Below are 27,114 nucleotides of genomic sequence, written 5' to 3' on the forward strand. Positions count from 1 at the left end.
CAATTACTAAATATACTTTCTTACTCAATTATTAATTTAATATAACAGTTTTTGGTAAGCCTTACTTATTTTGACATATTTAAAAAATGTGGAGGAAGCAAAAAACACGAGTCGTATGAACTCGAGTTCAATGATGATTGAGATGTTGTTTATGTACACTCAAAGTCAGAAGTATCCCTCAAAAGGGTACTTTCAATCCTCAAAAAGGTTATTTCTATCCTTTTTTAAAGTTCACCCGGCGTCACCCTCTTAAAAGGGTATGTCAAATTCAGTACATTTTCGATACCCTTTTAAAGGGTGACGACGGGTGAACTTGAAAAAAGGATACTTTTTACTTTGAGTGTACTTGGTGGCGGCAAACGAAAAAAAAACCTATTAGTTTTTTGCAGATTTATGAAAAAAAAATCGTCGCCGTTAATTTGATTGATTATGTATTTACTTATTTATTTTAGCGTATTTAAATAAAATGTAATTGCGTTACGTATTTAGTGTACAGGTCCTACGAACATAAAACAGCTTTCACTATTCGCCGCTAGATGTCTCACTAGTCACCACCAGGTGGCTCTGCCATCGCCACTTTTGTTTACTTTGTTTGCCTGTCAAAAGCATTGAATCAAACAAAAACAAGCACACAGTTTATTTGTAAACACGCAGGCCAACACATGGCTGGTGAATTCGTTTGATAAAAGAAATCTTTGTGATTTGTGAAACCTGCAATCAGTTTCAATTTAACTACAGAAACCATGGCGCCGGATTTCATTCCGATTCAAACGAAAGCCTCCCGAGTGAAGGAGGCTACTTCCGAATTCAGCGTGACTGTTTTCGAGCCCAAAAAAGCCCGAGCCAATCGTCCGAAACTGCCCAAAGTGAAACGACTTGCCCCGGAGGATGACGCCAAATCCGACGATAACGGTGACAGTGATGAGGCCGATATCGATGACATCTTCTCGGATGCCCGCAGGCGAAAGCGGAAGGTTTGTGGTTTGTGAAATTTTGTTGCTTTATTTTGGATGTTGAAATGTGACTCGTTGCCTAGGTTAAGGAAGATCCACAAACGTTCGACATCAGCAGGGCCCGCAAGGAGGTCATCAACTTTGGCATATCCGGCTTTGACAAGGACACAAAACACGAGGCAAAGGTGGCGCTGGCCATCAAGCTGGGAGCGAAAGCGCCAAAGAATCCGTACCGGAACTACAAGGAGATCCTGGAGGAACGGAAGCGCCAAAAAGAGGACACGGATCGGGAGAATCGTCGCCGAAAGGGGCAGAGCTTCGGGGCGGCCAAATCCTTCCAGCAGCACCAGCAGCGGGCGCGGCAGAAGGCCTCCGATCCCGGATCGGTTACGAAGCATTACGGCGTGGTTGATCCGAAGATTGGCGACAAAAAGAAGCGGAAGGGTTGACGGGGTTGAATAAATAATCTAAGAGTTGTTAAAAAGTGTTTTATTGTTGCTTGTCCAAAATGGATAACACGCCTAGTAGTTGGTGCCGACCCTGAGTGATGAGTAGTCAGTTGTTTCGGTCTAAGATCGACTTTTGCTATGATTGTAAATCCATGTTTTACGGGTCATATCTCACCGTGTGTTTCATCGTTGCACTTGTAGGGTAGAGTGATCCTTATTGGGCCGGTTTGGTTTTGAACTTAAATAAAAGAACTGTTTAAAAGAATTTTATTGTTGCTTGTCTAAGAGCAAAGTATTTGCCGAACTTGAGTGATGAGTAGTCGGCAGTTTTGTCCACGGGTTTATGGATGGTCCCCTACTTTTATAAATTATTTTGCACAGGCAGAAGAGAATCCAGTAGACAAACCTTTCTCATCATGTTTTGAGCACCCGGAGCCGGAATCTGCATATTTTGAAACCTTGGAGTCGACTAGTTTTCAACAACATTGTATGAGAGTTGTTGAAGTCTGTACAGAGCTTTAAATACTAGATATTAAATGGTTTGAGGACTTGTGATACTACTACAAATAGTCAATTTTTTGATAAAATATTTTTCTCTTTATTTCCAAATTCACGCTGATTGAGGCATTCGTTTAACCGTCATCGTTTGCTGTATTCTGTTCCCAAACTCAACAAGTACGAGGTTTCACCAATGCAATCCCTCTTTCAGCCCAAGTCTACATTAGAAAACTACTTAAACCTACAGTTTTTCACATTACTTTACACAACATTTCGTTTTCCTTTCCTAGCTAGGCGATTGTGTTTCATTCCTTGCCTTCGGGTTCCGACGTTACAGTTGCGTGTATTTTTTTTTGTTTTATGTTTATTACTTGTAGACATCACTTGATAGGTTGCAACTAAGTAAAATAAATAAAAAATACTAAGCTAGCGATCCGTCGGCACGGAATGATAGCTCCTTAGTGCACCGATCGGATCGTCAACGAGTATTGTACAAACAAACATTTCAATATCAGTAGTAAAAATATAACAGACGTGGACGTGATCTTTGGTAAGCTCAGCCATATCCACAGCTCTAACTTCTAAATTGTTTAACTTTTAGTCCCTTTTGGGCGGGAGTTCATGTTTTAAGTTTTCCTTATGAATCCTACGTTTCCCAACCATCGAAACGAATCGATATCGGTTCAACGAATTTCACGAGCGTTTAAACCCGGCTTCCGGGTGGAGTGTGATTTGCTAATGCGAATTTTGGTTTCACAAGCTCCTGCACCAAACTGGTGAAGCAATGATCGTTCCTCAAATCAAGGTTTTGTTTTCCTCATTTACTTCTCTTCAAAAGTATTCCCGTTGTGATTGGTAATATAAAAATATTCACGTGTCTTTAGATTAAACACACAGCTTAACTAAACATTAATAAACATTCGAGGAGCGACCATTAGGGAATGATCCGTGCAGCTTCGCTTTTCGTGGCCAATTTATGGGTGGTCCTTATCGACCGAGACGCGATTCAAATTAATCAATCTTGTATTTAGTCAATCTCAATCTTTTGATAATATCACACTTTTTTCCTTCAGTATAAAAAAACATGAACCACGCTTCCACAGGGGTTCTACACATAGACAAAGTACTATTGAACAGTGTTGATGGTTGTTCCTACGTCAAAATAGTGCTACCGCACTTGCATATGGTTACGTTATTGCATCGTTAATACCAGAATAAAGGTAGTGTCATTTGTTTGCCATCTCTCGTTCAAGTAAATCCTACATCTGATCTGCAGCTCGATTAGTCTTGTGTTTTAAAGGGGTTTTGTTTTGATCGTTTGGATTTCTTACAAAAATAGTCTTTTTGTTCAAATAATGTGTTTGCTTTGTTTGGTGTTCTACACTTTTTCCTCTGCTGTGTATATCATTTCCAAAAATGTGAGTAAACGAAAAGCACGTTACGTTCTAATTTCAATAAGTTGTTACTTCGTTTGTTGGTTTGGTTTTGAGCAGTGTTTGTTTTGTGTCTTTACTGTTTGATGGGAACAAAATAAAAACTGTGTGTATGTGTTTGTGTTGCACTTCCGGCTTCGTACTCTGCATGTTCGCTGCTCAGTTGGCACATTCTTCCGTACGTCTCTCGTTACGCTAGTGGCTATCGATCCTAAGATTCATGTATTTTCAAAATATGTATGTATGTATGTATAGCTTCAATCTATTTGCTATATTGCTGTTCAAATTTCCTTCATTGTGATGGGTTTGTTTGCGCTTTTTATTTGCCTAAGCAAGCAGTTTTGTTACTCTCTGATCTTAAACACGACAATTTGTGGTGACAATTTCAAAAAGCTGTTGGTTAAGTTTTGTTTTGCGCGACAATAGTTGGTGTGATCGACGAGCTGTTTCAGTCAAACATTGCCATCGACGTGGTCGGTACAACCTCAAATAGCATTTGGAAGAAAAGGGTAAAGTTATCTGAAAAGTAAAAAAAGAATATTATTTGCCAAGAACACGTGAAGAAACCATTCAGTTAAATCCTCTTCTAGCCAAAATTGAATCAATAGCATATATTTTCACGATTTTTTCCAAACAAACTTCAAGAGCTTAGGGAGAGGGACTCCCGTAATCAGATCGACCAACCAATCCATAATACAAGTTTGGCTAATACCAAACGTCATGTTTTAGACATTAAACATTTGAAAATGTCCAAAATAAGTGTTTTTATCCCAATCAAAAGGTTACTCGTCATTTTTAAAATATTGAATTTAATTTCATACAAAAGAACTGAAAATTTTGCAAAAGTTTTTTTTTTAACTTGACGTCGTCGTTGAGCGTGACATCCATAAAGTATAAAAAAAATCAAATTATTCGCTTTACAGCATTGCCTTGGCATTCTAGATTGCGAGATTCCTACTCGAAACTAGGTGTCCGTAGGCTTGATTGTTGAGGCAATTGCAAACCTCTTTTTACACCTAAGCTTCCATTCGCCCCGGGATTCGAGCCGTCTCCCTGCTCGGTGGAGTCGCAATAAGGGAGACGGCTCCTACACCTGGATTGAGCTAACGACCTATCCTCTAGGTTAGAACCGGGGCCAACATTTACTTTCCCATCCGACGGAAGGCGTGGTCAGACAAATTCGTCTCGAAAAATGCCACCAGGACAGTCTGGGATCGAACCCAAGCCGACTGGGTGAGAGGCAACCACGCTTACCCCTACAGCACGGTTCCCGGATCCCGGGTGACATCCATAAAGTATGTAACGCTCAAATCGGTAAAAAAATACCAAATAATAAAAAAAATGACCTAACAGCCACACAAGTGCGCTGAAAGAAAAAAAAATTAAGCCGGTATTCTCATCAGACGAGAATAGACCTTGAAAATATTTTTGTAAAACAACTTTTCCGATCGTTTCGCGAGATACGAATCTTCGAATTTTCACATGTCCATTTTGTATGATCAGTCCTCATACATGGAAAAAAAACTAATCATGATAAATGGATACCTTGAACATACAGAATGAATTTTCACTCCACAGATTGGAAATTTGTATTTGTATTTGGCTTGTTTCGTCCATAAAATTTCTTCTTCTTACACGAGGCAGTACATTACTGTAATCACACTTTTAAAATTTCAATTTTAGCATGAAATTTCATTTTTGTGGTAAGCTTTGAATTTGTAACAATCTTCTAAGAGTTGTCAATTAGGTATTGCGAGGCAATCCGCGGGTTAACAAACTACTAAAATGCAAACCAACTTACTCATAAACTTTGGATGATAGCCGTAGTGCACGAACGGTATGTAGAAGATGAAACCGGTGAATATAAACAACACTGCATACAGGTACTCAATCTGTGGTTTCTCGATGATGGGCGCTACCACGAGGTAGCCGGAAATGACCATAACCAAAATTGGAATGATAAGTGGAACCTAGAATACGTTCAGTTAGTTAACGATTGTCAAGCTTCCCTCTAACGGTAGAACACTTTACTTTGTAGGGCCTCGGGTAGTTGGGTTTAGTGTAACGCATCACGATAAGAGCCAACATCGCGCCACCGTAGAAGATCCACGCCGTGAAGCTGAAGAAGTCGATCAGCGAGTCGATCGTTCCGTAGAGGACCATCGCACCGGCAATCATTGACTGGAAGGCAGTTGAAAGTTTAGCAGCGAATTTTACAATTTGCGTTAACTCGATTAACTTACGTGGAAAATCAGTCCCGGAGCCGGTGTCAGACGGCGCACGTGTACGTACGAAAGGATGTCCAACAGGTGTCCTTCACGGCTTGCGGCAAAGCACAATCTACACATGTGGCGAGAGGCGGGAAAGATAATTGAAACGTCCGTCAGTATAATAACAACAATAAACTACTTTCTACCGCGACGACGACGACGACGACGACGGAAAATAATCGATATCTTTTTGCTCCGTCGCGCCATCTCTCGTCGCGGTAATTACGACAGGGCATTATTTCCGTGCCAATTGGCACGATGTCCGGCGGCGGCGTGACACACATACCTGCCGGCGGCAAACAGCGTTCCGTTGGCGCTGCCAAATGTGCTGATGGTGACGCTCAGTGGCATCAGCCAGGCCATCGCGCCCAGGATGCGGTTGCCGAACGTGACCGCGACGGCTTCCGACTCGATCATCTCGGTCGGCGACATGGCGGCCAGGTAGGACACGTTGATCAGCGCGTAGCACAGCGTCACCAGCGGGATGCCGATGATGATCGAGCGCGGGAGGTTCCTGGAACGAGGGGTTGTTAGTGCGTGCTACTCACTTTGTCAGTTATCGATTAATGGACTCACTTGCTCGGGTTCTGGATCTCCTCGGTGACGTAGTTGAGGTTGTTCCACCCGTCGTACGCCCACAGGCCGGTGTAGAAGGCGGTCGCGATCGCCCCCAGCGACGGCGTCGGGCCGGTAAATGCATTCTGCAGGTGCTGCGTGTTGCCCTGGAACAGCTTGTAGGCGCCGCCGCAGATGACGATCAGCACCGCGATCAGTTTTGCAGAGGTGAAGACGTTTTGTACAGCCATCCCTAAATTAACGCTATAACAGTTTACAAATAAAATGCTCACTAAGGAAAACGCAACGGAAAAAATGGACGAGCAGGTGCAGCACAGAAGGTGGGGTTGAAGTACGGGCGTCGGTGCGTTGCGTTGCCAAGTAGAAGTAGTTGGTTGTGGTGAGGGGAAGAGAAGAAGAAAAGAACGATCTTAGATTCGTACTGAGCAGACATCCCGGTTTACGAAAGTAACGGTAATAGAACGTGATGGAGATGATCGATGATGAATTTGATGACAGTACTTGATGAGAGGCAGCTGATGAGCCTAGTAGGATGACGACCGGTTTGATCTTGCCTAAGTGCGATCTCGATCAGTCGATAAGTCCTATCGTGATCTCGATCACCTACAGGCACACACACAGAGACACGCGATCACGCACGGAGAACCATCAATATATACAGACAGAAGATACGCAGGGGACACATACACAGTCAGTTTGGTTCTGGCAAGTGTGTGTATTCTGCTTCTACAGGTGAGTTCTCGCGGACCATCAGTCTATAAGAAAAGATCTTTTTATAGCGCTAGGAGATAGCTGATCTTGAGAGTAAAGGACATTTGGAGATTCCCTGCGAGCGGTGCTGGCGGAGTCGCCTGCGCTTGTGGTCGTCATGTCCAAACGCCTCATCCCGGGACCACACCACGTCCACGACGGTTCGATGATCGGATGCAACGGAATCACGCCTACTCTCTATTTTATTACAGGGTAAACCGTGATTCTGCAACAGAAAATTAAAAATAGTTCGCTGACGGGTTTCGAAAACCAAAAACAAACAAAACAATTCAACACAACTGATGACGTCGTGAGTTAACGGAAGATGGTTGTTTTGTTTAAATTTAAAATAAGACCTCAAAAACTGTTAGCTTACATCAGAGACACTCTTTAAAAACATCCTTTTTCTGTCCAAAGACACTTACCTATCGCCAGTATTGCAACCATTTTCACAACGCTCAAGGGTGGATCGCACTCGGCCACGAAGGCCTCGACGGCGTACTGGGCGAACGAGAGGCAGATGATCGCCATCTGGGACGGCTTCAGGACCAGCGTCGAGACCCAGGAGAACAGGAAGGCGGGCCAGGCCCCGAACGCGTCCATAAAGTATGCCCATTCTGCTCCGGAGGATGTGTTCATCGTGCCTAACTCGGCGTACGCCAATGCACCTGGAAAGCGATGGGAAGATGAGAAAATGTTAAATCAATTGTTCAACAACTACATCATTTATTTCTAAAATTTTCATAATGTAAGAGGCATGATGAAGTAAGTGAGCAGTTCTCTACTAAATCGATCTTTTTTTTTTAGAATTTTAATTTTTGTATTTTTTAATCCGACTGAAACTTTTTTGGTGCCTTCGGTATGCCCAAAGAAGTCATTTTGCATCATTAGTTTGTCCGTATATTTTTCTATACATATTTAGCAGCTGTCCATACAAAAATTATGTATGAAAATTCAAAAATCTGTTTCTTTTAAAGGTATTGTTTGATCGATTTGTTGTCTTCGGCAAAGTTGTAGGTATGGATAAGGACTACAATAAAAAATAATACACTGTAAAAAAAGGTGATTTTTAATTTAACTTTTGGACACTAAAACTTGATTGGCAAAAAAAACACTATTTTTATATTTTTTCAATATTTTTTTATATGTTTTAGGGGGCATAAATGCCAACTTTTCAGAAATTTCTAGGTTGTGCAAAAATTTGAACGAGTTATGAATTTTAGAATCAATACTGATTTAAAAAAAAAAATCGAAATATTGATCGCCAAAATTTTTTAACTTCATTTTTCGATGTTAAATCAAATTTTAAATCAAAAAGTACTTTAGTGAAATTTTGATAAAGTGCACCGTTTTCAAGTCAAAGCCATTTTTAGGTATTTTTTTCTTTGAAAATAGTCGCAGTTATTCATTTTTTAAAAATTAGTGCACATGTTTGCCCACCTTTCGAAAAAGCTGAGAAAAATCTCTATATTTTGCTTTTTTGAACTTTGTTGATACGACCCTTAGTTGCTGAGATATTTAACTAGTGTAAAATGCATTTTAAAACACTGTTTTGCTCTCCCCCCTTGACCTTAGCCGGAGTCGAGGGACAAAAACTTTGAGAAATATTTGCATCGGCCTTACTAAATAAATTTTATTTTTATTCCCTGTGATAACAATTTCACTTTGAATTTGACTCTATGATATAATTTTGAGCTTAGATTTTAATCTAACCATTCTTGAAAAATTTAGAGTTTTGTTTAATTCTTGTAACATTTTTTCACGAGGGAATTTAGAATTTTCTTTTTCTTTTTTTTTATTTTATTCTAAATATTTTATTTGAGATTTTTTATGCTTGTTTGTTGGCACTTTTTGGAGACGTAAACTTTTAAGAATAGTTTTATAGGGCATTATTATTCATTTTGGCTTGACGGAATCGACGTTAATTGTTTTTGTGTCCGCCTCGGGGTTCGAACCGGCGACCTCTGGATTGTGAGTACAGTGCACGGTCCGATTGATCTACACTGGTTTGCATGATTAGTTTGTCTATTTAATTTTCCATACAAATTTGGCAGCTGTTCATATAAAAATGATGTATGAAAATTCAAAAATCAAAAAACATGTATCTTTTGAAGGAATGATGATTGATGGTTTTTTATTTAACTTTTTGTCACTTAAACTTGAATTGCTAAAAAAACACATTTTTTTTTTCATTTTTTGATATGTTTTAGAGGACATCAAATGCCAACTTTTCAGAAATTTCCAGGTTGTGCAAGAAATCTTTGACCGAGTTATGATTTTTTTTTAATAAATACTGATTTTTTCAAAAAATCGAAATATTAGTCGCAAAAATTTTTCAACTACATTTTTCGATGTAAAATCCAATTTGCAATCAAAAAGCACCTCAGTGACATTTTGATAAAGTTTTCAAGTTAAAGCCATTTTTAGGTAACTTTTTTCAAAATAGTCGTAGTTTTTCATTTTTTTTTAAATTAGTGCACATGTTTGCCCACTTAACAAAAAACTATTTTTGAAAAGCTGAGAAAATTCTCTATATTTTGCTTTTTTGGAACTTTGTTGATACGACCCTCAGTTGCTGAGATATTGCCAAGCAAAGGTTTGAAAAATTAAAATGATGTTTTCTAAGTCTCACCCAAACAACCCACCGTTTTCTAATGTTGATATCTCAGCAACTAATGGTCCGATTTACCTACAATGTTAAAATATGAAACATTCGTAAAATTTTCCGATCTTTTCGAAAAAAATATCTTCAAAAATTTTAAACCAAGACTAACATTTTAAAAGGGCGCAATATTGAATTTTTTTGAAAATATTGTTTTCGAAGATCTCAGCAACTGAGGGTCGTATGAACAAAGTTCAAAAAAGCAATATATAGAGAATTTTCTCAGCTTTGCTCACATGTGTACTTATTTAAAAAAAAATGAAAAACTGCGACTATTTTGAAAAACTTGAAAACTTAACTTGAAAACGGTGCACTTTATCAAAATTTCATTGAAGTACTTTTTGATTGCAAATTTGATTTTACATCGAAAAATGAAGTTGAAAAAGTTTTGCGATTAAAATATTAATAACTCGTTCAAAGATTTTTTGCACAACCTGGAAATTTCTGAAAATTTGGCATTTGATGTCCTCTAAAACATATCAAAAAACGAAAAAAAAAATAAAAATAGTGTTTTGCCTTCCTCACTGAGGTAAGGCTATAATCCTGCTCTAAAAATGAACTTTGTAAAAAAACGTCGTAGACCCACCTTCATGTATACATATCGACTCAGAATCGAAAACTGAACAAATGTCTGTGTGTATGTGTGTGTGTATGTGTGTGTGTATGTATGTATGTGACCAACAAACTAGCTCATGTTTCTCGGCACTGGCTGAACCGATTTGACCCGAACCTGTTGCATTCGACTTGGTTTAGGGTCCCATAGATCGAGTTTTATACAGATTGAAGTTTCGATTAGTAGTTCAAAAGTTATGTATAAAAATGTGTTTTCACATATATCCGGATCTCACTTAAATGTATGTAAACTATGTCCGGATCCACCATCCGATCCATCGTTGGTTAGGTTATCGAAAGACCTGTCCAACGAGTCCAAAACATTGAAGATCTGGCAACCCTGTCTCGAGATATGGCCCCTTAAGTGATATTGGTGTACTTTTTGGAAGCCGGATCTCACATAAATGTATGTAAACAATGTCCGGATCCACCATCCGACCCATTGTTGGTTAGGTTATTAAAAGACCTTTCCAACGAGTCCAAAACATTGAAGATCTGGCAACCCTGTCTTGAGATATGGCCGCTTAAGTGATATTGGTGTACTTTTTGGAAGCCGGATCTCACTTAAATGTATGTAAACTATGTCCGGATCCACCATCCGACCCATCGTTAGTTAGGTTATCGAAAGACCTTTCCAACGTGTCCAAAATATTGAAGATCTGGCAACCCTGTCTCGAGATATGGCCGCTTAAGTGATATTGGTGTACTTTTTGGAAGCCGGATCTCACTTAAATGTATGTAAACTATGTCCGGATCCACCATCCGACCCATTGTTGGTTAGGTTATTAAAAGACCTTTCCAATGAGTCCAAAACATTGAAGATCTGGCAACCCTGTCTTGAGATATGGCCGCTTAAGTGATATTGGTGTACTTTTTGGAAGCCGGATCTCACTTAAATGTATGTAAACTATGTCCGGATCCAGCATCCGACCCATGGTTGGTTAGGTTATCGAAAGACCTTTCAACGAGTCCAAAACAATGAAGATCTGGCAACTCTGTCTTGAGATATGGTGTACTTCTGGAGTTTTTTTTTTTTGAAAAGGTCCAATACACAAAATTTCCAGTTTTTGCTTTTTGAGTGTTTTTAGAACCGCCTTGAGTCAGGGGTATTGAAAAACATTCAAAAAGCGAAAACTGAAAATTTGGTTTATTGGTCCTTTTCAATAAAAACTCCAGACTTTTTATTCCGGATCTAAAAAATAGATGAAATTTGAGTACAGCCAGTGTTGATAATGAGTGAGGAAGGCTCCAACCACATAGGTGGATTAAGTTAGTTTTTTTTTGCAAATCAAGTTTTAGTGACAAAAAGTTAAATAATAAATCACCAAAAAAAATTTTGCATGTTTTACTCGAAAAATTTTTTTCGGTAAAAAATGTTATAATAATAATTTTCTTAAGTAACTGAAAATCAGCAAGACATTTTGAATATTTTACATTTTCTGTGTTTTTTGTTTTCGACTCAATGTCCCCGTGAAAATGGCTATTTTTGAGCGTAAAAAATCACTAAGCCTAATAGTTATTGTAATATTTACAAAAAAGAAACAAATATTATACTACACTTTGATTTTTTTTTTTCAAAATAAGTTAAGAAAATAAACTAAATTCAAACATCATCAAAAACAAGCTGTAACATAATCTTTGCAAAGGAGTTCAAGGATTTTGTCAAATTATTACGCTATAACCACGAGTTATTTCTCAAATTTCAACGAGTAAACATGTTATTTTCGCACGCGGATTTCGTCAAAGCATTTTTGCGCTTCCTATGCGAATTAGACGGCGCACATTGCATAAAGTGTTCACATGGTCGAGGATTGTTTTTATATCGCTCTATGTGTACGTACGTAAATATTCGCGGAAATTTTCTTATAGAAAAAAATGACCACGTGTTATCTTTGCCCCGATGTTCTTCAAGCCCTCCATTTGTGAATGAATGTATTTTTAGACAATTAATGTGACTAACTTTTGACGGTTAAAGCGCGATTTCTTTTCTTTCTTCTCGACTTATACCGGTCATGCTTTGGTTGATAGCCACCACAACCTTCACGATCATTCATCGCTTCGCTCATTTATCAACCTGTCTCGACCAGTTGCCATGTGGAGCTCAAAATCAGTGTTTTACTTCAAGAAATTGCATGGCAGCTGTTTTCGAGGCTGCATTAGTTTAATTCATTAATAATTTCTTGAAATTCTGAAAAAATAGTGCAGCAGACTGTACTTTACTGACCACACCTTGAACTTTTCAAGAATTTTCCCTCTTGTTACAGATTTTTTTTTTCTCCTTCACAGACTTACTACTAAAAATAGCCAATTGTTTGACGGCCGGTTACCGTTTGAGGAGACGAAGTCAGCAAAAGTGGACCTCATCATCATTATTCGACTTGGGAGAGAGAGCCCGAAAAAAAAAGTTTCCCAAAACATCAATAAGGGGAAAACTCGTTTCACCCGTGATGTATGACGCGCGGATTCTTATTGTGTGTTTTTTGTTTGTTTCCGTTGACAGTTTGCTGGTTTATTGCAGATGGTAATTTTAGCGAAATTTGTTTTGAGTTTCGCGCGACAGCACTTTGCTCAACATCGTTCATCAGCCGGCCGAAAGAGGTCTGCAACCGGCCTGCGGTGCACTCTCGGTGATCAAAGTCACCCCGCTTTACGGTAGATTAGCACCACCCGGTGGGAGATAATAATAACTTTTGTTGGTTTTTTGTTGTTGTTGTAATTTAGGGATTAATTACCTAAAAACATGAGCATGGTACAAGCGAAATTTGGACGATCGTCAAAATTAAAAGCCTCTTTGGCAGGTGTTCAGGTCGTTGGGTGCACAATAAGTGCAATCAACGAGCAGCGTGACTCACGTTACTCGGAATCATTTCACAAAAGTTGTTATGCACTTTATCCCGTGGAGACGCACGGTGTTCCACCTCGGTGCATTTTCGGTCGTAAAATACCAAGTTGCTCCATAAAAGCTAGCACCCACACAGCTCACCGTGGAGGCAGATTTGTCCGACTGCGTTGGCACATCCGCTTGAGCGTCGTTGGGCGTGATTTACGACGTAATTGCCGGTTACAATTATTTAGAGCAAACTACAATCCTCGGCGGAGTGATTCGGTTGAAACTAGTTATTCGTCCCAGAAATGACATGATCTTACTTGAATAAAACTTCCAGCGGATGCCACAAAATTGTTGGAAAAGTTTAAGAAGCAAAATGAACTGCCAAGTATAGATTCCACCTACCTAATCGTCCATTACCAAGCATGAAATTCCAAGTAACGATGTTTTATGCTAGAGAGCTTTTCCGGTGGTACGTGACTAGATTTTATTCGTCTGAGAAAATTTATCGTAAATCCCCTCTTTCTTGTTTAGACTGGAACACTTTGAGATAGTGGAAAAGTGCTAATTTTGATTCAACCCTTGTTTTGTATTGTTTGCTTGCAACAGAACGTTTCGGCTAAATGATGATTGACAACAAGAGCTTTGGGAGTTTGATGTGGGTTGACTTCATATTAAAGAGAAAAAAACATCAAAACCTTTTAAGAAATTGACGAAATTAAATGGGTGCAACTTTTTGCTGTTGTATTTTAGATGTGTTCAAAAACCACGTGTTTTAATTTTTATTTTCATATAAAAAAACATGACTAGGTGGTCACACATAACACCAGGGGTAGCTGTCTGACTTATGGCGTCGCGGTGTTCATAAAGCTTTCATAGCATGCTAAGGAAAATTTGATGCTTTTTGAGGGAAAACCGTTGATTCCGTAGAAATCGGATTGTTTGCCGATGCGCCAGGTCTAGGGACAACGAATCCATATGCTCTCTTCGGGAAAAGTGTTCTCCAGACCATTCCCCATAGGCCTGACCATACCAGAAGTTGGCGCGTGATTTTCCCAGACCTGTAGGAGCGTTTGAACAAAAAGTTCAAATTTCCCATAGTAATTCCCATGTAAACTTTAACCCTGATGCGCGCAGCCAGTTTACAACCAAATGAGCTGATATTTGGCATGAAAGTCCCTATGGGCATGCCCTACAAGGGAAACCATACTAAAACTTGATCCGAGAACTTTTTGAAAAACGTACCCATCCTATTAAGCATGTTTGAACTCCTTTGAAAACATTTTAAATTTTCATGAAGTACCAATGTACAGTCCCACGAAAAGTTTTTTTTTTTGCGAAAAAAAATCCGTCAACCTCGATATTTTCAAAACTAATGATTGGAAAGCAACTTTACGCCTGTAAAATGCATTTTTAAACACTTTTTTCATCGAAATGTTGAAACATAGGCTTGTAATTTCAATTTTTATTTTTATTTTTTTTTGCCCCCCTCCCTCAAATAAATCTTACAATAAATATTGATTCTGTTTATTTTCACTAAACTACTCTTGTTTAATATGCAATTCAGTGTTCTGCTAATATTCATAAAGAAATAATGATATATGAAAAATGCTTGGATGTTTCTAATAAGACAAAAACTCACAAAAAATATTACTTGAAAATTACGTTAATATTTGAATACCCAACTTTTTCTGGAGAACTGTCCTAAAAATAAAACTATAGGAAAAAACTAATATCGTTCTTACTAATCGAAGAAAATAACAGTTGCATAGAATTGTCAAAAAATGACTTACGTTTTTTGTTTTTTTTTTCGCAAATTCGTTTAAATCAATTACATTTCTGTTGAATCCTCATTCCCCTTAGAATGGTCAAATTTCCTTCCAGGAAGGAATTCCTCACCGGTTGAGAAACACTGATCTAAGGTATACATATTTCTAGTTTTTGTCTCCCCCTCCCTTCCCGTTCAAAAACGGCCTGTAAAATCAGGGGACAATTTTTTTTAAAACTTCACAATGTCAATGGAAACTCAAGTGCAATCAGCTGAAATTAATTTAAAAAGCATTCCCCTGCGTTTAAAATCATTTTTAGCATGTTTAGTTTTATTTTAAAAATCTATTGAATTTTCTAAAATTGTCAATGTAATGTACTGCAGATTTTTTTTTTTGATAAATTTTTTGTTTTCTCCAAATCTCACATTTTTGAAAACTAATGATTGCCAAAAAACTGCAAAAAATCCTTCAAAAATATAACCTATTTCAAATAAAATTTACAAATTAGGGGTGGTCGTCTTACCTTCGGTGGAGGTGGCGGTCTTGCCCCCAAATAACATTTTTCAACTTTACAGAGAGATAAAATTTTGGGAAAACTTCAATTTAACATGAACAATATTTAAGTTGTCTAACAAAAATGCCAGAGTTGTAATTCATAAATATTACATCCAGCTTCAAGTTGAAAAATGATTTGTTTATTATGAGCTATTTTTATATTATTTCAAACTACAGGTTAGGCAAAGGTGACTCCATTTGCATTATTTAGCATGAAGAACACTGCCCGTGTTCGCATAAATGTCCCTTATACAAAAACAGCAAGCTAAGAAAATCGAAAGGCAAGTTTGTACCTCGCATAAGGCTACGTATTAAGTTTTCTTGAAAAAAAAGTGGATTTTCCTCTGGTTTCTAGAACAAAGATGTTTTAGGCTTTTCTGAAAATGCAAACGATTTTGAACCAAACTGTTTTATTAAATAAAAAGTGATGAAAACGCATATGGGACATTTATGCGATCAGAAACAGAACAGTATTATTAAACATTTCAGTAATATTCATTAGTAAACTTAGTAAAACAGTAGGGGGGGGGGGCGTCTTACCCCCAGCTCCCCTACAATTCAACCCAACTATGGAAAGCGAAAAGTAAAATTTGATAATACAAAAGCTTGTAGTGATATAGGAAAAACGAAAACTCAATTCAATTTCTATAACACGAACAGTTCATGAATCTCTTGAAATAAAAAAAAACCAATAATAACAAAACCCAGATACATCGATTCTACGGGTTAACTTCCATCAACAAAATTATTCCAGTTTATTTTTTTTTAAGCAAGTTAGATTTGTAAGAGAGATCGTGAGCGGTTCTCAGGACGATTCGACAACACCCTCTCGACGCCGCGTGTGACGAAGAAATAAAATCAGTGCGATTCGCACTTTTACGTGGGCCGTCGCCGTCACGTTGTCCGTCGTCAGTGGCAGCGAACATTTTTCGGTGCGACGACCACGGCGTCGACGACACATTACAGGGTGACTCAAGAAAAACAAGCAAAAAAAAATCGGAAAATTTATGTAGATGGGCGTTTTTTTACTTGGCCCCCATTAGATCACATGACCACGTCGGGGGGGCTGGCTCAAAAAAAAAAATGATTTCGATGGCCAAAGTGTTGTGCAAAATTGTCTTACCCGAGTCGGAAATGAACTGTAACCGAGTCTTGTTCAAGAAAAATTCTCAATGGCAGTGTTGCAAAAATAGATGTGTTTGTTTCAAACTTGAAAATTTGCGTTTTTATTACGCGTCTAGTGCGACTAACATTTATGCTAACACTCTAAATCGATTTCTGTGTAAGACACATATGTTCTACCATCATTCCGATTAATTCAAGCTCAAGGCTGATTGTCTCTCGTCTGGCGGAAGGAAATCTCGCCTCGAAGCTCGAAGTGATTTGTGTAATAAATTTCTGTCTTCTGTCTCATCGAGCCCGACCAAATGAGTTTTCCTTCCCTCTTATTTCCATCATTTCGTGATATTCGGCGAGCGCCCCTGGCTAATGCTCGTAGGACGACAATGACGAGTGAGATACAGTTTAGCACTCAAAAAAAAAAAAACAAAAAAAGAAAGGAAAATCTATGCCAGCTGTCACTCGGCTCTGTACCGACGACACACGTACACACCGGTGGAAATCTGTGATGATTACGATGGGATATGCTGGTGATGGTGATGGTGAGAGACGGGTTTGGCACTTACCTAACAATGAGAGCAATCCACAGGCCATCCATATAATAAAGCTCACACCAATGGAACCGGTTCGCACCAGTAAACCAGATGGCGATACAAAAATTCCAGACCCTAGAGGAAACGGAGAAAATTGGGATTGGGATTAGAAAGGATATCGAACAGCAAAGGAATTGTGTTGCGATTGGTTACAATCACTTGTGATTAAATGTATAGACATTTTCATAAATTGACAACAACTTTAGGTCCTGTTCAAGCTTTTAAACAATTTTATTATAGTTCAAAAATTGAATAGTAAGGCTAGTTGAATGCTGTAAAATTATATCAAATCATGGAAAAAATGTAAATAAGCATTACTTGCAAGAAAAATGATTTTAAAAAATAAACTTAAAAAAAAGATTGCATGATGTTACTTATTGAAAACTATCATTCAATTTTTTATGGTGGCTTCTATGGATGAACAAAAAAAAAGTTTCATCACAAGGATTGTTTACACCATTACAAATTTTCAAAAAATTCGAGGATCTATTTTCTTTAAATATAATATTTTGAATTAGTTTGAGTTTATTTATTTTATTTTTAGAATTAAGTCCGCATTTTACACACACAAAAACATGACATTCCGAATGTATGTTATACAGTTATAACTAATTACTATTGGATAACAAGTCTACCACTTTCAGGTCTTGGACAAAACTTTAAACTCAATTACTTCGAAATAAAATAAAAATGACGATTTTTCATTTAAACACGTTACAGCAAAGTAATTTTCTCCAATTCCAAAAATCAATGAAAACCTAAATAAGAAAATCCATGAAAACTATATGCTTGAAAATTAATTACGCCCATATCTGGAGCAAGTCATGATTTTTTTCGATGTTTTGGGCACCCCCCTGGTCAGTTAGTTGTGCTTGATTTTTTTTCGAGGCATTTTTTTAAAATTATTTTCAACTTTCAAAATGACTTCCTTTAAACGTTTATTCCTTTTTTGTTATTTGAAAACTCTTGATTATTTCGAAAAAAAATTAATAGATCGAAATCCATCAATTATTTTTTTCAATTAATTTAAAACTAAAAATTTACACCTTGCACGGCGTGTTATCTAGAACAACCTTATCAGGAAAAAATAGTCATCGCTACTTTCAAATAAGTCTTTTAGGAAATTTTCAAAGCTTCTGAGGCGAAATGTTTTATCGAGAAATTTCTGAGATATCTTTATTTTTTTTTTTTTTTGTTTAAAAATCCTTCATCATTTATTGAAAACTTTTTAAAAACAGTTCAGAAAACTAGTCAAATGTTGTATTTTATGTGTCTTTTACTTATCAAAATGGGCAAAATAAGACAAGAAACAAATTTGTAGAATGCTGCAAATCACTAAACATTTTTTAAATTATACTTTAAGAGGCAGTATTTCTGAATTCTGCTCGGTTTGTTCTAGAGGTCGTATCGAGGTGCTCCGATTTGGATGAAACTTTCAGCGTTTGTTTGTCTATACATGAGATGAACTCATACCAAATATGAGCCCTCTACGACAGAGGGAAGTGGGGTAAAACGGGCTTCGAAGTTTGAGGTCCAAAAACCCTAAAAAATCTAAAAATTGCTCGTACTTCCGTAAAACTTCATCAATTCCAACTCTCGTAGATGCATTTGAAAGGTCTTTCGAAGCACTTCAAAATGGGCCATAGACATCCAGGATCGGTTTGACTTTTTCTCATAGCTTTTGCAAATTACTGTTAAAAATTGATTTTTTTTAAACCTTAATATCTTTTTGCAACAGCCTCCAACACCCATACTCCCATAGGTCAAAAGATAGGTAATTTCATGGACTATAAGCCTACGGTATTAACTTTTTGGCCAATTGCAGTTTTTCTAATAGTTTTTCGATTTTTCTACAACAAACATTTTACAACGTTAGTTTTTGCCCTATTGGCCTCCATAGCGGCACTTTTTGGTCTCAATTTTGTCATATTCGGAATCCTCGGACAATTTCACGTAAGTTAGAAGCATTGGAGTTGTAAATTTGATTGGAAAAATCGCCATTTATAATGAATTAACATATTTTTTAACAATTTGTTGGATTAGGGGTAAAACAGGTTTTCGCCTACTTGATACAGCATTTGACGTATTGATCACAGGGTAAATAAGATCTATTTCTTTTTTCAAAAATGTTTTATTTAATTATTTTTTAAATCAAATTTACAACTCCAATACTACTAACTTACGGTGAAATTGTCCGAGGATTCCGAATATGACAAAATTGAGACCAAAAAGTGCCGCTATGGCGGCCTACAGGGCAAAAACTAACGTTGTAAAATGTTTGTTCCAGAAAAATCGAAAAACTATGAGAAAAACTGCGATTGGCCAAAAAGTTAACACCGTAGGCTTATAGTCCATGTTATTACCTATCTTTTGACCTATGGGAGTATGGGTGTTGGAGGCTGTTGCAAAAAGATATTAAGGTTTAAAAAAAAACAATTTTTAACAGTAATTTGCAAAAGCTATGAGAAAAAGTCAAACCGATCCTGGATGTCTATGGCCCATTTTGAAGTGCTTCGAAAGACCTTTCAAATGCATCTACGAGAGTTGGAATTGATGAAGTTTTACGGAAATGCGAGCAATTTTAAGATTTTTTAGGGTTTTTGGACCTCAAACTTCGAAGCCCGTTTTACCCCACTTCCCTCTGTCGTAGAGGGCTCATATTTGGTATGAGTTCATCTCATGTATAGACAAACAAACGCTGAAAGTTTTTGAACTTGTGGAATTTATTCAGTAATTAGAATTATAAAACCGTATTCAAATGAAAATTTTACTACAATTAATAGATTATTACATATTTTTTATGAACATATATCACGTGTCTGCTCTGATTTAGCTGATACTACCAATTTTTTTGCAGGTGTTAGATTGTTATTGCATTTTTATTAATAAATATGATATTTCCTTTGTTTACGGAAATATCACCAGGATTTAACCAATAACCAGGAACAAAGATACAAAACATGACTTAAAATCGGAAATGTACTACAAATTACTGCTGCATGCTTCAAAATTCATATTTTTATAGGTATAAAGTAAATATAAATATTTTTTAATTTTTTTACTGTTGAAAGTATGATTAAAATTTTGTGTTTCAACTGAGAATGTTGTAAACACCTTCATAAACATTTTTTTGGTTGAAACAAAAATAAAATATTAATTTTAACAAAAAATCAAACAGAAGCCTCCATTACAAGCTATTTGAACAAAACTCAGGATAATTGTAATACGTTTTTAAAAACATATAAGAGTACTATTACTTGATCATTTCATACAAAAAAAAAAAACTTTAAAAAACCTTTCATACTCATTAAAAGTATTTCTCCTGAAACTCTACACAGTAATTTGTAGTTCAATGTCAAGTAAATACAATGTTTTGGTATCCATGCAACTGGTTAATGTTTGGTTAAAGAAATATGATATTTATTCATATAAATCTAATTACCATTAACAATCTCAAACCTGCAAAAAATCGATTGTATCAGCTAAATCCAAGCTAAATCAGAGCAGACGGCTGATATTTGTACGCATTTTTTTTTTTTTTTTTTTGCAATAATCTATTTAATTCTTGTAAACATATATTTAAATACGGGTTTCTGATTTTTATTTCTGAATAAATCCCGCATATTCAGAAATTCAATAAAAACTCAATTTTTAAAATATTTAGCAATTTGCAACCTTTTACAAAGTTTTTTATTGTATAATTTTGCACATTTTTATGAGTAAATGACACATAAAACACGTCGTTTGACAAGTTTCTTAAACTGTTATTAAAAAGTTTCCAATAAATGATGAAGGATTTTTAAACAAAAAACTTAAAATAAAAATATCTCAGCAATTTCTCAATGAAACATTTCGCTCTTGGATGCATTGGAAAGCTGAGAAAATTTCCTATAAGACATTTGAAAGTAGGAATGACTATTTTTCTCCTTAAGGTTGCCCAGAAAGCTTGTCTTGAATTTCGAGAATTTCTTTATAATTCGGATTTTGGATTAATTATAACACTTTAATAAGATAAACAATAATCAACTCTTACAACAATACTCTTCTGCTTAAATCATAAAAAAGTTGTGCAATTGAAAAATCATACTTGACACTGCAATTATCATAGTCATGTTCAGTTATGGAAAGAAAAATAAAACCCTTGATTTAGTGCTGCAAAATTCTAACCTTTTTAGCTTTTATAATTTTTTAAAATGTTTTTTCTTCATCGCAGTATAATGATTGTAAACTGTATTGTTACATAATGCATTTAGTTAATTCTCATTCAGTTTTGAAAAAAAATATCATCAGAGCATTTAAATCAAATCTTGCAAAAAATATTTGATCAATTTGCTGGAATGTGTTAAAACATCTTTTAAAATATCTGCGCCGTTTTTTGCAAGATTAGGCCATCCATAATTTTCATAAAAACAATCAACAAATTGAGAATTTGATTCAGCAGTTGCATTCAACTGTCAAGTCAGCGAACCTCTTCATTCAAAACGATTCTGGTTCTCAATAACATTCGTCAATTTCAAAAAATGGCACAATAATCCATTATCTAAATTTGGTAAACAACCCGCTAGCCGATAAACAAACGCATCAATTACTGCCACTCAGGACAGTGAGACAACTTTGGCAGGGCCATTTAATCACTTTTTTATATTAATTGTTATTATTTTTTTTTCATTTTCGAAACTGCCACACCAACTTACCGATCATCGTTCCGACAATTAAAGCCACCCCACTGAAGAGTCCCACCCGTCTCTTGAGGTGAATAAGGTCGTTCTGCGCTGAGCCCGTCCCCTCCAGCGAGTCCCGCATCCCCCCGGTCCCTGTGGAGAGAATGGACAATCGAGAAAGAGAGAAAGAAAAAATGGTTCATGATTAGTTATGATGGATTTGGCGGGAAAATATGGGAATTCATACATTTTAAGGGTTTAATCACTCATGCCTTTGTTTTGAGTTATTTTTTGGCATGTTTGTATTTTTGTAGTGTCCTTTTTGTAATTAAGCATTTCCTTTTCCAGCAGCTGTTGAGCGGTTGTTTGCCATTTCCGAGCAAGTTTTTCCGCTCTTCCTCCAGGAAAAAAAGAGGAAAAGGTGATATTTTATGTGACACGAAATTTGCGTAACCATTTAGGAAACCGAGACGAAATATGACCGGTAACGAGCCGGTAGATTTATGGGCCACTCGCGTTAAAGGCGTTTCATGCGATGGGAATATTTTTCGGCAATACATTACCTAAATAATGATTGTTTGGGTAATTTAACTGGATAAACGATATGTTTTTTTTTCTTCGTGAAATTGATACGCGCATTTTTGACGTTACCTGATGAGTCGGTCTCTGCCGTTTCGGACGTCCCTCGCCCGATGCTCCCGTTGGGATCTTTTGCTCCGCTCCCAACTTTGGCGCTCCAGTCTGCCGTTGATACGTCTCTAATTGAACCATTATGTCCTGGGGAGAAAAAAAAAGACGAAAAAGATAAACGCTGGTTAAAAATTAGCTCCAAGTTTCGCTAAACGATTTATATGGTACTTTAATTGGAAATGTCACTGAAGCATTCATAGAAAATGAAATGCCACGCAGAAAAAAATACACGTGACTAGAGCAAATTGATAGTGAAACCGATGTGGTGAGCGCCAACTAATAGTTTAATTGAAATTTATACCGACAGGAAACATATTCGCCTCGGTCATATGTGGGTTTCCGACTTCCATTTTGCGCCATATTTTCAATTTGGCTTGACTTTAAATGGAAGCAAAAAGTTCAAACAAAAAGTGTACGGTTCGAGTTATTCATCTGTAACCAATGTTGCGAGTTGGGTTTCGATCACTTCCCTGGAGGAAAATACATCAAATATCAGATCAAAGCGAAATTTGCAATTGCGGAATCGAACGTCCTCTGGCTGCAACACGAACTTGTCGATCGCGTTAAATTGAATTTTACCAATTATCGCGTTGATTTTTTTATTTTGATGACACAAATCTGATAAAAAATTACAAGTCCGAATGTTAAAAAAACACTGACTTTAAATAAAATCTCATATTGCAAAATAATGGTAGAAATCAGTTTCAATTGATACAATGTTCATTTTCAAACTTATCAAAAAGCAATTGGAACAATTTGAAGAAGAAAAAAACGAAAATTACAAAATAAGGTTTTGTAGGGAAATTATAACATTCCCGAAAATACATAAAATTACACATATAATATTTAAAGCCGAGCAATTTAAAGATCTGTAAACACAAATTTAAACAATTTTTCTTAACCCACTACTTCCCAAATTTTTATTCAACTTTTGTTTTACGAAAAACTTGACTTCTCTTGTTTTATGTTTTTCTTGTTTTATTTTAAGTATTTTTTTGCTTTTATCTTGTTTAGTTTATGTTTGTTTTTGGTTCACAGAAAAAAAAACAATTCTCGTAATCGTGAAATAAGATTCTTACACGTGAAAAATGGCTATAACTTGAAAACGGTGCACTTTATGAAAATTTCACTATAGTACTTTTTGATTGCAAATTTGATTTTACATTGAAAAATGAAGTTGAAAAATTTTTGCGACCAATATTTCGATTTAAAAAAAAAATAGTGTTGATTCGAAAATTCATAACTCGGTCAAAGATTTTTTGCACAACCTGGAAATTTCTGAAAAGTTGGCATTTTATTTCCCCTAAAACATATAAAAAATTAAAAAATTAAAAATAGTGTTTTTTGCAAATCAAGTTTTAGTGACAAAAAGTTAAATAAAAAACAATCAAAAAATTTTTTACCGTGTATACTTTTTTTTTCAGTGTAGTCGTTATCCATACCTACAACTTTGCGGAAAACACCAAATCGATCAAAAAATTCCTTGGAAAGATACAGATTTTTGAATTTTCATACATCATTTTTGTATGGACAGCTGCCAAATTTGTATGGAAAATTAAATGGAAAATCTAATGATGCAAAATGGCTTCTTTGGGCATACCGAAGGCACCAAAAAAGTTTCAGCCGGATTAAAAAATACAAAAATTAAAATTTAAAAAAAAGATCGATTTCGTAGAGAACTGCTCATAGGTAAAAAAAAATATAGAGAAAATCAAAATTTGCTTAATTTACATTTCTGGACGTCCTATTTTTACAAAAAAAGAGAAAATGTGGGAGCCTAACCTAAAAAACTTGATCCAGTTAATTTTAATTAATTTAATTTCAAGTCCATGAAAATAGCAATGACAGCTGTCAAAGCACTCACGGAATGAAGATTGAGTTCATTATTGTCTTGTTTATTCCACTGAATAACTTACTATTTTTCCTGTTCTTCAAGAGTTACGCTACTGCCTCCATTTCCTTATCTAAAATAAGAGTGCTATTAACTGCTTCTGCCCAACGGGATTCAGATGGAGTTTGAACTCTTAACAGCTGTATCTCAGATGAATATTATCCGATTCTAGGAGATTTTTGCTACATTTGATTCGGAAGAATCTTAAGAGTGATCTTCACTAATGTAGATCCAACATTATTGCATGTACCCTTAATTCCAGAAAATTTTGTTTTTTTAGATATGACTAGATTAGAAGAAATAATATTTAAAATCATTTAAAGATACATTTGGAAGTTCAAAAAACAATTTTGTATCGTCATTCATTGCAGTTTTCATTTACTGGACAAAAATCATCAAAAAAAGAAACATCTTTTCCCTTAAAACAAAGGGACAAAGTCTGGACTCGGCATAGTTACGTTGGACAAATGCATGATTAGTGCTAAAAAATGTTAGTTTCATAATAGTAGTTTATGCAACAAGTTGCAAAAAGAAGATTTTTTCAGCACGATTCATACATTATCCAACGAGGTTCACCGAGTTGGATAAATACGACGAGTGATGAAAAAATCAAGTTGTGCAACGAGTTCCATACAACGTTTTTTGCAATTCCCAAAACACCATTTGAACAGAATTATAGGACAAATGTCCATGCATTGAGTCAATGAATCGTTTAAATTTAAAAAAATGAAAAGAATAACTTTTCCAAACATGTGCTGAAAAGTTCAACATTTCAGCATCCATTTTAGTGCTGAAAAGTAGAACTTTTCAGCATTTGTTTTAAAATAGGTTACTATTGTTTTTGGCACAGAAAAGTAGGCTGTTTCATTAATCAAGAATTTCAGGAAAAGTAAGTAATTTCACGACGGAATTGCAAAACAATGCTTTATGGGTAATTCTCCGCCAACTCACAGAGCAAAACTTTTTTTTTCGTAAAATCGTGATAACTCGTGAAGTTTACAAGCAAACCCCTTATGTCTATATATCAATTTTTTTTTGTAATTGTCTGCTCTACAACTTTGTAGAACATTGTTACACTCTAAAAAATAACCCTGCAAAGTTAGAAATAACACGAAATTTTAATATGAAAATTTTGTTCTAAATGAAAAAATTACCCTTCCCTTTACTAGATTCGAAAAGAACATTAAATTTCCCATAAAATGACATGTTTCAAAAAATTTTACAGTCGAGTAACGGAAAATGGGAGAATTTTTAAAACTTTTTTATTGTTTTTTTCGATGAAAAATACGTTTTTTAAGGCTGCAAATTATTGAAAAACACCTCTTTTTTCACATGTTCAAAAATGGAAGGGGTCGTACCGCCCATCCATCACGAGATTTCAAAAAACGGACCTCGGATTCGTGATCAGGGACAAAAGTTTCACGAAAATCGAAGAGGGGTCGTGGCAACTTTTCCCGATTTCGTGTGAGTTGGTAGAGAATTACCCTTATGCAACAAGTTTATCCGACGAGGCTCTGCCGAGTGTTGAAACTATAAATCGATGCCGGTGTGCTCTGTACTAAACTTGCTGGGATTCTTATCTAGATAGAACAAGAGAGCACACGCACATCGAAATTATGAAAATTGAACGACCTTTGTCTGCTTTGAAATGCGCTTCCCAAAAAATGACAAGAAACTGTTTTTTGAAATTTGCAAATACCCTCAAATGCAAATTCACGCAGCTTTTGTCTGGCAATTTTCTCCAAACACACACATTCGCTAATTAAATTGCTGTCCCTAATCAGTGCTGTTCCGCCAGCTGTGGGACTTTTGTCGGCTTCGTCTGGCAGCGTTCACAAAACAGACACCATCCCATCTACTGTAACAACGTTGTCGTAACCAGCATTGTTTGCTGTCGTCACTGCTTTTTTGGCGCTTGACTTTGAGTCACTGAACTGTAGAATGCAACAAAATTTGTAAATTTTACGGACATTTCAAGTTAAAACGGGATTAATCTCGTAAAACCAGTGCGTTTTTTTTTTGCAGTTTTGATTCTCATAAAGGTTTTTGGATATTTTGGGATTTAGGCTCACTACATCAAGGGGACAATGTCCTGAAATGATCGCAAAATGGACTTATTCTGTTACATCCTAATTCCACATGCAAACGAACACCACGAATACGAATACGCGACCAGCAGTTGAGAAATTTGAACACGACCAGTCACGTAGCCCGACCTTAAGGTGCAAGGTGAGGATGCTAATTAAAGCGTGCCTCGGCTTTTCGCAGGAATTTCGCCCAAATTCCGTTTTCTTTATCGATTGACACATTTGTCTGTCTGTTCTTGGATGTTTTCCTGTCACAGATCGCCACTTCTTCGGCTATAGTGTTTGTTTCAGTGCGCTCCACAAACTGAATTATTTCATTAGGAGTGGCGAGCTGTTCGCAAAATTATGTCACCGACAAACTACGTCACGGAACTTCGTTACACACGATCTTCACGACACATCCCACACTTTCCGCTGCTGCTGCTGCTAGTCCCGAACCCGGCTTTCCAAAAAGAAATTCCGCTCGTGTTCGTGACACGCGAAATCACCACTTGTTTCCGTTCGTGCGGGCCGATTAGGGCCGATGGTTTCTTCACTAACATAATAAAAAAAACCCTCCTCTTCCCGTAAGCCTGTGGTTCACACGTCAATCATTTTTGTTTAGCATGATAGGATTCCCTCGTTGATTTCGATTCTTTGCGGCACGAATGCTTGCAGCACCGCAGTTCAGAGCAGGTTCAACTTTGGCACATATATTTCATCACTTGCACCTATTTAAG

General features: G+C 36.5%; 2 protein-coding genes across 3 annotated transcripts in view; one reads left to right on the forward strand and one right to left on the reverse strand.

Annotated features, from left to right (window-relative positions):
• The first annotated feature begins 621 nt into the window (after nt 1-621).
• Nucleotides 622-1,437, forward strand: LOC6041796 (uncharacterized protein C1orf131 homolog). Its single transcript, XM_001850961.2, has 2 exons — nt 622-974; nt 1,037-1,437. Exons 1-2 carry the CDS (start codon nt 744-746, stop codon nt 1,400-1,402), a joined length of 597 nt encoding a protein of 198 aa, XP_001851013.2. The 5' UTR covers nt 622-743; the 3' UTR covers nt 1,403-1,437.
• A 539-nt stretch (nt 1,438-1,976) lies between these two features.
• Nucleotides 1,977-27,114, reverse strand: part of LOC6041797 (b(0,+)-type amino acid transporter 1) — a 71,614-nt gene continuing 46,476 nt past the window's right edge. For both annotated transcript variants that reach the window (XM_038260837.1, XM_038260836.1), the window contains exons 2-11: nt 22,379-22,504; nt 21,761-21,880; nt 17,040-17,141; nt 7,355-7,597; nt 6,180-6,450; nt 5,890-6,117; nt 5,577-5,673; nt 5,365-5,514; nt 5,135-5,303; nt 1,977-3,852 (exon numbers count right to left, since the gene is read on the reverse strand). In XM_038260837.1, coding sequence (XP_038116765.1) covers nt 3,782-3,852; nt 5,135-5,303; nt 5,365-5,514; nt 5,577-5,673; nt 5,890-6,117; nt 6,180-6,450; nt 7,355-7,597; nt 17,040-17,141; nt 21,761-21,880; nt 22,379-22,504 — 1,577 coding nt within the window. In that variant the 3' untranslated portion in view covers nt 1,977-3,781. The remainder of the gene's footprint in view (nt 3,853-5,134; nt 5,304-5,364; nt 5,515-5,576; nt 5,674-5,889; nt 6,118-6,179; nt 6,451-7,354; nt 7,598-17,039; nt 17,142-21,760; nt 21,881-22,378; nt 22,505-27,114) is intronic.

This window comes from Culex quinquefasciatus, chromosome 3, assembly GCF_015732765.1.
Source record: "Culex quinquefasciatus strain JHB chromosome 3, VPISU_Cqui_1.0_pri_paternal, whole genome shotgun sequence".
NCBI classification, from domain to species: domain Eukaryota; kingdom Metazoa; phylum Arthropoda; class Insecta; order Diptera; family Culicidae; genus Culex; species Culex quinquefasciatus.